The 15,364-nt window shown below is 36.5% G+C and overlaps 1 protein-coding gene across 1 annotated transcript; it reads left to right on the top strand.

The window, feature by feature from the left end:
• Positions 1 to 277: 277 nt before the first annotated feature.
• On the top strand, positions 278 to 14,157 carry LOC110733341 (protein YIPF1 homolog). Its single transcript, XM_021913370.1, has 6 exons — positions 278 to 653; positions 1,121 to 1,160; positions 1,257 to 1,340; positions 3,073 to 3,238; positions 12,291 to 12,549; positions 13,544 to 14,157. Exons 1-6 carry the CDS (start codon positions 600 to 602, stop codon positions 13,733 to 13,735), a joined length of 795 nt encoding a protein of 264 aa, XP_021769062.1. The 5' UTR covers positions 278 to 599; the 3' UTR covers positions 13,736 to 14,157.
• The last annotated feature ends 1,207 nt before the right edge of the window (positions 14,158 to 15,364 follow it).

Raw genomic sequence — 15,364 nt, 5'->3', positions numbered from 1 at the left:
TATTGTTCACCCGACCTGAATGTAACCCGACATGTTATTAATCCGACCTAAACCCGACCCAAACCCGATAAGAAGTATGACCCGACGTGACCCCACTCAAGCATAACTCAATCCAAACCCGACCCGCATAGGTTATGGAATTAATCCGAATTTATCCGACTTGAGTTGACCCGACCCACTCTTACCCGACCAAAATCCGACCCGTTTACCTGAATTGACAGCTCTAATTATCGGTAAAATTAAAGACTTCACCGTTTTAAGACATATTTTCGAATTTGAATGCTATGAAAAGTTAAATGTTTTACACAGCCACATGCACGATTAATGATAATGGAAAACTAATAAAACTACTTTAATGATCTCTAGATTTTTTGGTTGTTGTTAGAAGAAAAAAAAAAACTGCTTTAAAAAAAGAAAAATCTAATTTGTCAATTTGTACATTCCCTTCTGGCCTTCTTCGACATTAACAACAAGAAACGCAAGAAAAGGGACTTTATCAGCCATAATTGTCCCAAAGCTCGAATCTCGATCAAAAAAATTTCACCATTTTTTTTTGTTGTCTTTTTTCACAAAATTCTCTCCGTATCTCAAGTTTGACCATGGATGAACAGTACAATAATCTTTCAACAAGTCAATTACTTGGCTCAGTTCCAGTACGTTAATTCTTCGCTCAATTTATTTCATCTTGTTTGCCCTAATTTCAATTTTCATGTTAATTTTGTTGTTCGATTCATTTCATTTTTTAATTTTTTTGTACAATGTAGCTCATTTATTCGAAATTTTACATGTAAATCAACAAAAGACTGAATTTTCATGTCCCTTTCTCCATGCGTTTAGTGATTGATCAATTTTGTTGATTTTTCTTCATTTGATTGAGTATTATCGAACAATTACAAATTTTTGCAAGCTTATACTATAATTTGTTGAAAATTTGGGAGTTTTTGATGATTATTTGAGATATTGACTAGCTCAAGGGTGTAATTGATGAAGTTTATGTTCTGAGATTGATTTGGGGTTTTAGATGTGGTTTTACTCAGTATAATATATGGTCTTATAATTGTTAAGTGTTATTTATTAGGTCTTCACTATGTGATTAATTGGATTAATTATTTAATGGCAGGCTGTTGTAGCTGAAGAAGGCAAGGGTAATGCGAATTCGGGTATGGCAATCTAGAAACTGATCTTGTTGAGTTTTTTTACTTAAGTTTTTTTTTGGATTGTATTAACAATTTGCTTATTTGACTTAACTCGTGTAGCGCCCCAAGCGAATTTACAATTCTTTCCCCCTCATCAAGGTGGAGACAAAGGTCCGGGTTATCAGAATGTACCGAGTTCTAGTGGTATGCCATATTCAATCATCTTTCTACTTTCGTTAGATATTGTGTTTGACATTTAGTGCTTCAGAAATTTTGTTGGGAGTGATAGAATGAGGTTTATAATTGTCATCATATTAAAGGAATATCTATGTTAAGTATATGTTAAAATAATTAATCTTTTTGTGACACTGAATTTTGAGATAAGGGAAGTACCATTTTAAAGACTTTCCTTAAATGAAATTCTGTATTAATTGTATACCTTTGCTTAGTTTAGCTATTAGATGGTACGAGAACCATGTCCCTGCTCCCTTCTTACAGATATGTGCTTCATAATGGATGAAGGCACGGCTTTGCAAACTCAGAACCATAAGTTCGCTTAAGGGCGTTGCTAACTACTTTCTAATCAAAGCATTCTTACATACTTCCTCCGTTTCCTTATATTTTCAACTCAACTCATGGGCACGCAATCAGAGGAAGGATTAGATAAGATAAATGGACAAATTAATTACAATAATTTTAACCATAATAACCTAAACCTTTTCTCTTATTGATGGTAGTTTTATTTAAGTAACATGTCCATTTATCATCTCGAATTTCCTCCTTTAATTGCGTGCTCACATGCAAGTAAAAAGAAAAGGGGGAAGTACAAATTAAGAATTTGTGAAATAGTAGGAAAGATAAACTATTAAGAGCTTTTAGAATTGTGTTAGTAGGACTCAATTTTGGGACCAAATAGTTCAACATGGGAAATCTATTTTGGAATAGAGGGACTAGGATAAGCCAATTAGCAGATTGGTTCGACCTCATCACTGATATTACCAAGGATGGTGATACCAGACTCTAGCTGTTTCATTTGGTCTGCTACATAGACAACCTCTTTACTTGTGTTGGAAATTTCCATTCCCAAAACGGCAAAACATCATTTTTTTTGGTGGGTGCATTGGAGGCATTTGTTTGAGCTGTTTCTGAGGAAATGAAAAAGATATACCCTCTCTTTTTTTTTTCCCCTTGGAGCTACTGATGTGTGTCAATTTCAAGGATTGAAGAGTATGTCACCCTTATCATGGGCAGTTATAAACTTATACGGAGTAACTAATTAGAAAAGAGATAACCTTTGAGAACTTTCATCTAGGAATAATAAGTGATGATGGCTTCTAAATAGAAAAAGAAAAGTTGACGTGTTAAAATACTTGCTTTGAGCTTGAGGAATGACCCTTTAATATTACAGCTTCGATAGTTGTAATAACTAATAATCGCGCTTCACTTACTTGCTCGTAAGGTGGAATAATAGTTGATACAATGTGTGGCCCTCATGTATAGTATACCTCTTTGCAAAATTTATTTTTGTCCTTGGACAATCTCATTAGTGATGACTATGGATTATGGATTGCGATTTGGGGTGTCAAAAGCACACCCGACCCGATCCGATCCGAACCGAAAAATATCTGATTCAGATTTGGACTCGCGCGGTCATACACTCATACAAATTTAACATGGCTCAACTTTAAACATTGTCCCGACCCGACCGACCTCATTAGACCCGATCCGATCATCCAAACTGACACTTCTAATTGCGATTTGACTGATTTGAAGTTGTGGAATTATTAAATAGCTATTTAGAAGCTTGACATTTAGGGAACTGTATAAATAGCTGTTTAGCTGCAAAGTCTTATCCAGCTTTGATAGATTTAAATATCGAAAAAGTTGCAATTTTATTCTCCTGACATGCATTGACCTCCCTTGCATGTCTCTGCAGAAGGAGGTGGGCCACCACCAACAAACAACTGGCAGGGAGTGTTTAACGTCTACTCATACACGCAATACTTCAATGTGGACACGGACATCGTAATCAATAGATTGCTGAGCTCATTAGATCCTCGAAGTGGTGATTTCTTCAGCAAGATTGATGCAAACCCTGATCTGTGAGTATCACCTTCAATTTAATTGTGATCTTTGCCCCCTGCATACAGACTGAGCTGCTTTGATTCTTGTGTGTTTTTCCCGTATTGGATCTGCCTATTTTTTACTTGCCATTTTTATCTTGTTTGACAACAAAAAAGGGCATTTTATTGCCATGAAAATATATTTGTAAGTTTCTAGAAGACCAGGCTCATTTGGAAGATCCGTTGTTCTTTGGATCATATAAGCATGGTTTAAGTAACTTTTCTGTATGGTCCATGAGTTTAATACTGTGGACCCTTGATGAATTAGATTGTGCTTGCAAATGAATAGGCAATTACCATGGATAAAGTTAGATACATCTGCTGGTTGCTTGTACATTGGAAGGTCCATGTATTAGTAAACCAAATGGCTTTTTGATGGAGTCTAGGTGAGAAGATGGGCAACTTGATAAGATCTGTATCAAGTGTTACCACCTATGCGTGAGGTTGGTGTGGTGTGGTGCACTAAAACAAACATAATTGATAAGTAATTGTCCTGTTTACATCTAGTCTGATGAAGACTGTGAGCTTTGTCAAGCAACCTACTTATCAGTTCTGTTCGAGTTTTATTGAGGGTCTTGTGAGTTAAATCAGGATAAAGTTTTGTTGTACTTGCATTGGGAGCTTGCCATCTGACTATGGGTGATCTTGCCCATCCCATGGTTGCTCCTAGATTGGGATTTGGGACTGTGGAATGTTAATGTAGTCAGTTTCGTACCAAATTATATTATCCAGCTTCCTGCGTTTTACATACTCCAGTGTGTTTAGAGCCGTCAAAAGTTGACCCGACCCTAAATACCGAATCAAACCCGATTATTAACCGACCCATCTGAACCCGAAAAAATGGTAACCCAAATCCAACCTGACCCGACCTGAAACCAACCCTAGACCCGAGTTGACCCGAGTATGTGAGACCCGAACCCAACCCGACCCGAATGTAACCCGTAAATTATTGACCTGAACCGAACCCGACTTGAACCGAAATTGACCCAAACCCGTTTTAACCCGTCAAAACCCGAATTTAACCCGACTTAATACTAACCTGACCTGAATTCAACCCGACCCGCCCAACCCGAATTTAACCCAACCTGATAAAAACCCGACTTGTTATTGACGTGACCCATATTCAACCCGACTTGTTATTGACCCGACCTGAATTTTTACCAGACCTATTACTAACTCGACCCAATAATTCAACTTGATCGGTTACTAACCCGACTCGAAATCAACACGACTTGTTATTGACCCGACCTAAATTCAACCCAAATTGTTCCTGACCCGATTCCAAATCTCCTTAAATGCAATTTAGACTACCTTATTGTTGTTGATCAAAGCATTTTGTCTGGGGAGACCAAGTCGGTCTAGGGCAGCATAAGAAAGGAGCATCATCCTCAAATTTAAGAGTTAAATATAGTATATATTTGTTGTATGGTCAAAGGAGGTAATTATCTTCCTAAAGTATAAACTATAGTTCCCTAGTATATTGCCATATATATTATAGTAAAAGGAAATAATTACCTTGATAAAAATGACAATTATCTATTTATAATTAGTTGAACCCGAATATGACCTGACTTTGAACTGACTCGACCTGATTGTAACTTGCAAATTATTAACTTGAACATAACTCGATTTGAATCCGAGATTGACCTGACTTGGAAATGACCAAACCTGATTATAACCCGCAAATTATTGACTTGAATCGAACCCGACTTGAACCCGAAAATGACCAGACCTAAAAATGACCCGACCTGATTATAACTCGCAAATTATTAATTTGAACCGAACCCGACTCAAACCCGAGAATGACCCAACCTGATTATAACTTGTAAATTATTAACTTGAACCGAACCAGAGAATAACCCTAACCCGTTTTAACCCGTGAAAACTCGAATTAAACCCGACCTATTGTTCACCCGATCAGAATATAACCCAACCTGTTATTAACCCGACCCTAACCCGATAAGAATTATGATCCGACGTCACCCGACTAAAGCATGACCCACCTCTAACCCGACCCGCATAGGTTATTGAATTAATCCGAATTGACCCAACCCGAGTTGACCCAACCCACTATTACCGACCCAAACCAGACCCGTTTACTCGAATTGACAGTTCTAAAACCTCCAAAATTTCTCAAAAAGTGTGGATATAAGTCTTCAATTTAGGAATTTTTTTACTTTTTTTTTCCTGAAAAAAAATTGCCGAAATATTTACCATAGTCCCTAATACCCTCCGGGATTGCCTGGGTGGAAGCATCCACTTTGCCTTTAAACAACCAATTTACCAGATTACAACTTGCACTGATTTCATTAACTCAAGCCTACTACGAACATTTATGACAACATATAATGATCATATATGGTTCCAAACGACATTATATGACCCAGAGTAGAATCCCCTAAATCTCAATGCTTTTCGACACCGGGCCCCGAAAAATTCTCAAAAAGCGTGGATAATGCCTTCAATTTATGAATTTTTATGACTTTTTTTGGCTTGAAAATAAAAATTGCCGACATGTTTACTATGGTCTCTAAAACCCTTCGGGAGTTCAATTAGATGGGTGTACCCATCTAATTTGCCTTTAAATGGCCCATTTACCAGTTTACAACTTGCCCCGATTTCATTAACTCAAGTTAACCACAAACATTTATGACAACATATAATGATCATATCTGGTTCCATATGGCATTATATAACCCCGAGATGTATCCCCTATAATATAAAGGCTTTTCGACACCGAGTCCTGAAACCTCAAAAATTTCTCAAAAATCGTGGATAATTAGCCTTCAATTTTGGAAATTTTTTTTACTTTTTTTCACCAGAAAATAAAAATTGCCGAAATGTTTACCATGGTCCCTAATACCCTTCCGGAGTCCAATTAGGTGGGTAGAACCATCCTCTTTGCCTATAAACGACCAATTTACCGATTTACAACTTGCACCGGTTTAATTAACTCAAGCCTACTACGAACAATTATGACAACATATAATGATTAAATATGGTTTCAAACGGCATTATACGACACTGAGATGTATCTCATAAAATCTCAAAACTTTTCAGACACCAGGTCTCGAAACATCCGAAATTTCTCAAAAAGCGTGGATTTCAATTTTGGAATTTTCAGACTTTTTTCGCGCGAAAATAATAATTGCCGAAATGTTTACTATGGTCCCTAATACACTCCGAGAGTTCAATTGGGTGGGTTGAACCATCCAATTTGCCTTTAAACGGCTAAATTACCGAATTACAACTTGCACCGATTTCATAAATTCAAGCCTACCATAAAAACTTAAGACAACAAATAATGATCATATATGGTTCCAAACGGCATGATATGATCCCGAAACGTATCCCCTAAAATCTCAAGCCTTTTCAACACCGGGTCCCGAAATTTCAAAAAACTTGTCAAATGGCGTGGATATTAGCCTTCAATTTTGGATTTTTTTTTTTATTTTTTTCGCTCGAATATTAAAATTGTTGAAATGTTTATCATGGTCCCTAGTACCCCTCAGGAGTCCAATTGGGTGTGTGGAACCAGCCAATTTTCCTTTAAACGACCAATTTACCGGTTTACATCTTGCACAGATTTCATTAACTCAAGTCTACCACGAACATTTATGAAAAAAAATAATGATTATATATGGGTCCAAACGACATTATCTGACCACGATATGTATTCTCTAGAATTTCAAGACTTTTAGACACCGGACCCCGAAAACTCCAAAATTTCTCAAAAAGCGTGGATATTAGCCTTTAATTTTGGATTTTTATAACTTTTTTTCGCCCCGAAATAAAAATTGCCGAAATGTATACCATGTTTCCTAATACCCTCCGAGAGTCCAATTGGGTAGGTGGAACCAACCAATTTGCCTTTAAACGGCCAATCTATCGATTTACAACTTGCACAGATTTCATTAATTCAAGCCTACCATGAACATTTATAACAACATATAATGATTATATATCGTTCCAAACGACATTATATGACCCCAAGATTTATCCCTTAAAATCTCTCGTCTTTTCGCCAACGTGCCCCGAAACCTCCAAAATTTCTGAAAAAGCGTGGATATTAGACTTCTGTTTTAGAATTTTTTGACATATTTTTTTGCCCATAAATAAAAATAGACGAAATGTTTATCATGGTCCCTAATACCCTCCGAGAGTCCATTTGGGTGGCTGGAACTATCCAATTTGCCTTTAAACGTCCAATTTACCCGTTTACAACTTGCACTGATTTCATTAACTCTAGTCTACCATGAACATTTATGACAACAAATTATGATCATATATGGATCCAAACGGCATTATATGACCCCGAGATATATCCCCTATAATTTCAAAACTTTTCGACATCGGGCCTCGAAACCTCCAAAATTTCTCACAAAAATTGCCGAATTGTTTACCATGGTCCTTAATACCTTTCGGGAGTCCAATTAGGTGGATGGAACCTTCCAAATTTCCTTTAAACGGCCAATTTACCAGAATACAACTTGCACCAATTTCATTAGCTCAAGCCTACCACAATCATTTATGACAACATATAATGATTATATATGATTCCAAACAGCGTTATATGACCTCGAGATGTATCCCTTAAATTTTCGAATCTTTTCGACACTGGACCTTGAAATCTCCATATTTTCTCAAAAAGCGTGTATAAATTAGCCTTCAATTTTGGAATTTTTCGACTTTTTTTCGCCTGCAAATAAAAATTTCCGAAATGTTTACCATGGCCACTAATATCATCCGGGAGTTCAATTAGGTGGGTGGAACCATCCAATTTGCCTTTAAACGGCTTATTTATCGGTTTATAAATTGCACCGATTTCATTGAATCAAGCCTACCACGAACATTTATGATAACATATAATGATCATATATGGTTCCAAACGTCAATATATGACCCCGAGATGTATTCTCTAAAATCTCAAGGATTTTCGACACCGTGCTCAGAAACCTCCAAAATTTCTCAAAAATCGTGAATATAAGCCTTCACTTTTGTAATTTTTGACTTTTTTTTCTGCCAGGAAATTAAAATTGTCGAAATGTTTACCATGGTCCCTAATATCCTCCAAGAGTCCAATTGGGTTAGTGGAACCATCCAATTTGCCGGCTAATTTACCGGTTTACAACTTGTACGGATTTCATTAACTCAACCATACTCCGAACATTTATGACAACATATAATGATCATATATGGTTCCAAACGGCATTATATGACCCCGAGATTTATCTCCTAAAATATCAATACTTTTCTACACTGGGTCCCGAAACCTCCAAAATTTTTCAATTTTGGAAGTTTTTGACTTTTTTTCGCCCGGAAATAAAAATTGCCGAAATGTTTATCATGGTCCCTAATACATTTCGGGAGTCCAATTGGGTGTGTGGAACCATCCAATTTGTCTTTAAACGACCAATTTACCGGTTTACAACTTGCACCGATTTCATTAATTTAGGCCTACCACGAACATAAATGGTTCCAAATGGCATTATATGACCCCGAGATGTATCCCATAGAATTTCATGAATTTTCGGCACCGGCCCCGAAACTTACAAAATAACTCAAAAGGCGTGGATATTAGCCTTCAATTTTGGAATTTTTAGACTTTTTTTTTCCCGAAAATAAAAATTGTCGAAATGTTTACCATAGTGCTTAATACCTACGGTAGTCTAATTGGTTGTGTGGATCCATTCAATTTGTTGTTAAACGGCCAATTTATCGGTTTATAACTTGCACCGATTTACTGGTTTACAACAGCCAATTTAATTAACTTGCACCAAACCTGACTTTAACCGAAATTGATCCAAACCCATTTTAACCCGTCAAAACCCGAATTTAACCCGACTTTTTACTATCCTTATTTGAATTCAGCCCGACCTGTTCCTAACCCGACCCGAATTTAACCCAACGTGTTATAAACCCGACCCGAAATCAACCCGACTTGTTATTGACCTGACTCAAATTCAACCCGATTTGTTATTGACTCGACTCGAATTTTACCGGACCGATTACTTACCCGACCCAAAAATTCAACCTGATCTGATACTAATTTGACTCGAAATTAACACTTGTTATTGACCCGACCGAAATTCAACCCAAATTGTTATTAACCCGATTTCAAATCACCTTAAATGCAATATAGACCACCTAATTATTGTTGATCAAAGCATTTTGTCTAGGGAGACCAAGTCGGTCCAGGCAGCAAAAAAAAAGAGCATCATCCTCAAATTTAAGAGTTAAATATAATATATATTTGTTGTACGGTCAAAGGAGATACTTATCTTATTAAATCATAGACTTTGGTCCCTAGTATATTGTCATATATATTACACTCAAAGGAAATAATTAGTTTGATAAAAATGATAATTATCTATTTATAGTTAATTGGACCCGAATATGAACTAACTTGGAAATGACCTGACCTTATTGTAACCTGCAAATTATTGACTTGAACATAATCCGACTTGAATCCGAGAATGACCCGACTTGGAAATGACCTAACCTGATTATAACTCGCAAATTATTGACTTGAACCAAACCCGACTTGAACCCGAGAATGACCTGACTTGAAAATGACCCGACCTGATTATAATCTGCAAATTATTGACTTGAATTGAACACGACTCAAACCCGAGAATGACCCGACCTGATTCTAACCCGCAAATTATTGATTTGAACCGCACCCGACTCGAACCCGAGAATTACTCTAATCCGTTTTAACTCGTGAAAACCCAAATTAAACCCGACCTATTGTTCACCCGACCTGAATGTAACCCGACCTAAACCTGATCCAAACCCAATAAGAAGTATGACCCGATGTGACCCGACTAAAGCATGACCCAACCCAAACCCGACCCACATAGATTATGGAATTAATCCGAAATGACCCGACCCAAGTTGACCCGACCCAAACCCGATCGTTTACCCGAATTGACAGCTCTAAGTGTGTTGCTAATTCCCTACATTGTAATTGAATTTTGTCCTTCAGAATTGTGCTTGTGTCAATTCTGATTAGATTTTTATAGCTTGAAGATGGGACATTATTGCTGAGAGCTTTAGATTGTGAAGAATTGAAGCACATTTGAATTGTATACTACTTGATTTTCTTTGAGAGATGTGGAGTCTAGCAGGGTGATGATCCTCAAATTGTGTATTTGTTGGATTGACAAGATCCACTGGCATTTTTATCCTATGGTAGTGGCAGACTAGCAACAAATGTAGATGATGGTAACAATCTTAGGTCAGTTCGGTGCATTGAGGAACCCGAGTGGGGTGTTTTGTTTATGTTGGGGTGGAGTTCATTGAGGATACTGAGCAATGGAGTAAAGCTGGGATTCTAATCTGCTTAACCCTTGGATGGTGAACTTGAAAGACCTTTTGTGCTGCGTTTTTGTAGGGCTTTAGGTGCAATTCAGCTAGCGTTATGTATAAATTATTTGAGGTGAGTGATTTGGACTAGAGGTATCTGACTGGTGATCAGGTTGTTGACTATTGGGTTATCTAGGGCTAAGGTCAGGTCGGTCAAGGATCTATCTACTTGCAGGCCAGCTCCAGTGTTAGCTAGAGTTAATGGGATTTTGGGTAAAAATCTTTTTATTCAATGCTAATTCTTGTTGACATCCGACAGGATATGTTTTGATAATTTTCATCTGGTCAAGTATTGAATTTGATTGAAACATAATATTATCATGGTTGACAAGGGTGGAAGACATAATATTCACTGCAAAAGGGAAACATTCGTTTTAGAGACCAAAGGGCTCTCTTTTGGAGCTTATGTGAGAGGAAGATTTCATAGCAATGTTGTCTGTTGTAGTTTACAGCTAAGAATGGTCACGTGCACAAGGTGGGATATGATGGTTCCAGTCATCTATCAAGTTAAGAATAATGGCCTTTTATTGCTGTGTACTTCTTAGTGTCACCTTAGGTAGTGTGATATATCATTATTTTATGGCACACTTGAATTATGCGTCAGACGTTCAGGATATTGTAAGGTTGTTAAATAGACCTGTAACATAGCTCCTTTTAGCCCATTATTAACAGCGATTCTCATTAAATTAAGCCAATTCATAAAACCTCAGTTATGAGGCAAACTTAATTTCCATGGGATCTGATTCTAAAAGCTTAACAGGTCTCCTCCACTACAATATTGGGAACTCTATAATTGATAAACTAACAAAGTAATGAGGTAGAGCACCCTTTCATAAAACATAAGTATTGCTACAGATATAAGCTACTTTGCACCAGAGATTTAATCGAGATTTATTTATGAACTGTGAAAGTTCCTAGTAACTTCCAAGCCCCTACTTTATTCATAATGTTAGAACTTAGAAGTCAAAGTGATGCAGTCACAGAGATTTAGGCCCTTAGCTCCTTATGGCCCCCTTGATTTTATCTAGTTAAATTGCATCCCCAACTTTTGATAGACGATGACGTATTCACAAACAATGTTTAATCTTCTAGTAGGTTTCTTCCAGTCACAAAAGATATCAAGTAAATGTATGGCAGCACCTGTACGATGTCAGGATCACAAACCAAAATGACCATCAACCTTAAATTCTATACCTGAATCCAAAGTTTATGACATGTAAACTAAGGTACCCGCATGGGTCCCTCAAGGTAAAACCCAGGTGGGTTAGCTCCCTTTCCTTCCTTGGCTAAAGGTTGAAAGCAGGCAGAATGCCTGGAAGCAGGTGAAAGAGCAGCTACTTTCACTTGTCCGTGTTTCTAAGTTCTAATATGTTAGTTATCTGTATTTTTCTGCCTAGGAATGATTCTGATCTTTTGGTTGTGCATATTTCTTGATTTTTTATTTCTTTTTTTTTATAATTAACTGAAACCTTATAGTTAAATATTGTGCAACACAAAAATAATGTATCATACTTTTTTGTGGCTCTCGTTGGCTGAGATGTTCATGCCTAATCTTTTTCGACCTCTATTTTGACTTTTACCATCTGTGTGGAGAAATCTGTAAATTCCATTTTGTGTTTTCTGACATTGGGTTGCTAATGCTTTTGTTTTGCTTTATTTACAGCTACGGCCTTATTTGGATATCCACAACTTTGGTTTTTGTGATTGCTTCTCTTGGAAATTTAGCCACCTACTTAATAGGGAGTTCGTCCTGGAATTTTGATGTCAGCTTTATGAGTTTGGCTGCCAGTACAGTGTATGGCTATGCAATTGTAGTGCCCTTGGGATTTTATTTCTTGCTTCAGTATCTGGGATCGCCTGCCAGCGTTGTACGCTTCTGGTGCATGTGGGGTTATTCACTCTTCATCTTCGTTCTAAGCTGTGTAAGTTTCCATGATCATCAGGTTTATACAATCGCTATATAAGTGTTCATGTCCTACAGTCCTAGGTTTGCACAAGTACTCTGTACTTATTGCCTGATTTTCATTGTTATTTTTATTCTGTTCTTCTTTCAACGAGCAAAACATGCAGGTACAGAATGACAACTCTTCTTCTGCAATGCGAAATTTTCTGTCTATGTAGAATTCTAGTCTGCTTAGACAGTTTATACCTTGTGAAATCATTGTTGTCCTTTTGTTTGCATTGCTGTGCCTGTTAGCCAATATTCCTGCTGTCCCTAGACTCCCAACAAAAATTGTCCTTTCTAGTTTATTTTGTCCCATTTGGTGGCTTTCTTTAGTCATTTAATGCCAACTTCACCAAATCATCATATTCTATTTCCACTACACCTGGACATTATTGGTTAATTATCACTTATTAATACTCCTGAACATTTGAGAAAAGTTTATTAGACCTTCATTGTGGGACATAGGGAGTGCTATCAGCCTATCCTAGAAGTCACAATCAAGCTAGTCAATTTACAATGCCTAGTGCCTTTTGCCTTTTGGATTCACTGTTTCATTTTCATTGTATTTGAACTTCCAGAATTTTATTGTATTATCGATAGGGTCTTCATTTGGCAAGAAGCTACAAGCTAGGATACCACTTTTGGACACTTTATTCCCAATTGGCTCAAAGGCTGTTGTATCCTAAGTGGTGACTTGATTAGTAAGCAAATTGAAATCGAAACCTAGGAAAATATAGTCTTTTAGTTGTCCTTCCTCCCAAATGCAGGCCATGTAAAACATTTGTTTTCTTCTGTAACGAAGACATGGAAGTTTGATGCATGACTTGTAGCCTCATCAATGAAACTCTAGCATTAACATGTTTCACATTTTCAGATCAAACTGTGAGTCAAATTGTTGGTTCGGCTCACTTTATTTCCTCGTATTTGAGAATTTACTTCCTGATGTTTTAACATGTTGCAAATTTTTACAGTTCTTGTTGGTAATTCCTCTGGAGTTCCTGAGATGGATGATCATACTTCTAGCTAGTGGTGTTTCAGCTTGCTTTGTTGCCTCGAACCTCAGGACTTATGTTGAGGGTAATGATCTCATGGTGGTTTTGGTGGCTGCATTCATGTTGCAATTTGCTTTAGGACTCTTCATCAAGGTCTGGTTTTTCACATAGAACTTCCTCTTGGTAATTCGACGACTCATCTTTCCAAGATTGACTTTTTGGAGAGGGAATTTGCTTGTGAAAAAACCAATTCTGACCACGACAGATGATCACTTTTCATCGTTTCCCAAAAAAAAAAAAATACAATTTTGCTACTGGTTTTGTTGATGTTGTTGTCGTTGCTGTTGATAATTGTTTATGTTCCAAAAAGGCGTCAATATATGATCGGGAACTTACAGTAGTGTATGTAAGTGGTAGCAGATTAGGAATTGTTTTTTTCTTGCTGCAATTTTCTTCATTTGGAGTGTTTTATTTTACTATTTTCTCCTGGTTTCTACAAATTTTATGTAAATAGATTTCACTTCATTGAGCAACTGATTACTGAATGACGTCAGTATATTGCATTTACAAATGACTAGATCCTTTGTAAACTATCTGTTTTGCTGCTTTCTTTTAGACTTATTTCCTCCTATTTGGGATATTTGTCACTGGATTAAGATGGTTGTCTAGCATTATTGCCAAACTAGCAGCCTTTTTTTAAAAAGGAATCTTAATTAACTATTATCAGTATTATGGTCCTTGCAACGTAATACGGAGTAATAGAATACAAGTATAATATAATTCCCTTTGTTCTTTATAGATTGTCTTATTTTCCTTTTGGATTGTATCTAACACATTGCCCCGTTTACATTTTATTTAACGTGTCGACTACATTTTTCCACTACCTAGTGACAAACTGACAACGGATCAGGGTAAATTTTAAGAAACAGAGGGTAAACTAGTATATTGATTGTTAATAGTTGAACATTTAGTTGTAAAAGCTGGTTAACTACTCACCAAGTCACCAATAATCCAATATCAAAGTGGTAAACTCGTATCAGCTAATAAAATCAATATACATGTACAAATCAACGTATGTACAATGACATCTACTTTGATTCTTTTCTTCTCGATAGAATGTCAATACAAGCTAGAAAACATACATGTTCGTATCGGATTCGTACCCGTGTCAATTCCTGTTTGCAAGCAACCTAGCCTAAACTAGCTAAATCTACTACAACAAAAATATATCCATAATCATAATCTGCCAATCATGAAAGAAAATAAATAGTAAATCGCCGGTATAACGGACAATCATTAGTACTATTGCTATTAAACTACTTTTTAGAAAATAATTGATTTAGCTAGCTCTTGTCCATTAGCCGTCAGATTAGAATAAATTATACTCCTAATTATTACAATTTCAAGCAATATTAATCAATAATTAAGTCTGACTTCAGGAGAGAAAGTAGTACTTGAGATGCGAAACCCAAGAAGATTTATTTAGATACGACTACTTTTTGTTGCAAGATTCTAATTGCTAATCAACCACTACACAAACCAATGACAAACAATTGCTTAATAGTAAACATCATGATTAAGCTTGTTTACATACTTAAAAAATGGACTAGAGTCGTGTTATGTTTCACTTGCCCTAACACCACAGATCCATAATCCAACATTTGTGATTACTTGGCTCATATACTTTGCTAATCAATCTAGAAGTCTAGTACTTCTACATCTATTTAGAATCCTTCTTTTCGACCTTCGTTCCATTAAGTTTATCCTATATCATTTATGGAGAAAAGATAAATTCATAAA

Source organism: Chenopodium quinoa, unplaced genomic scaffold, assembly GCF_001683475.1.
Source record: "Chenopodium quinoa cultivar QQ74 unplaced genomic scaffold, ASM168347v1, whole genome shotgun sequence".
Taxonomy (NCBI): domain Eukaryota; kingdom Viridiplantae; phylum Streptophyta; class Magnoliopsida; order Caryophyllales; family Amaranthaceae; genus Chenopodium; species Chenopodium quinoa.
The sequence above is the reverse complement of the archived record's forward strand: the minus strand, read 5'-3'. Positions and strand labels throughout refer to the sequence as shown.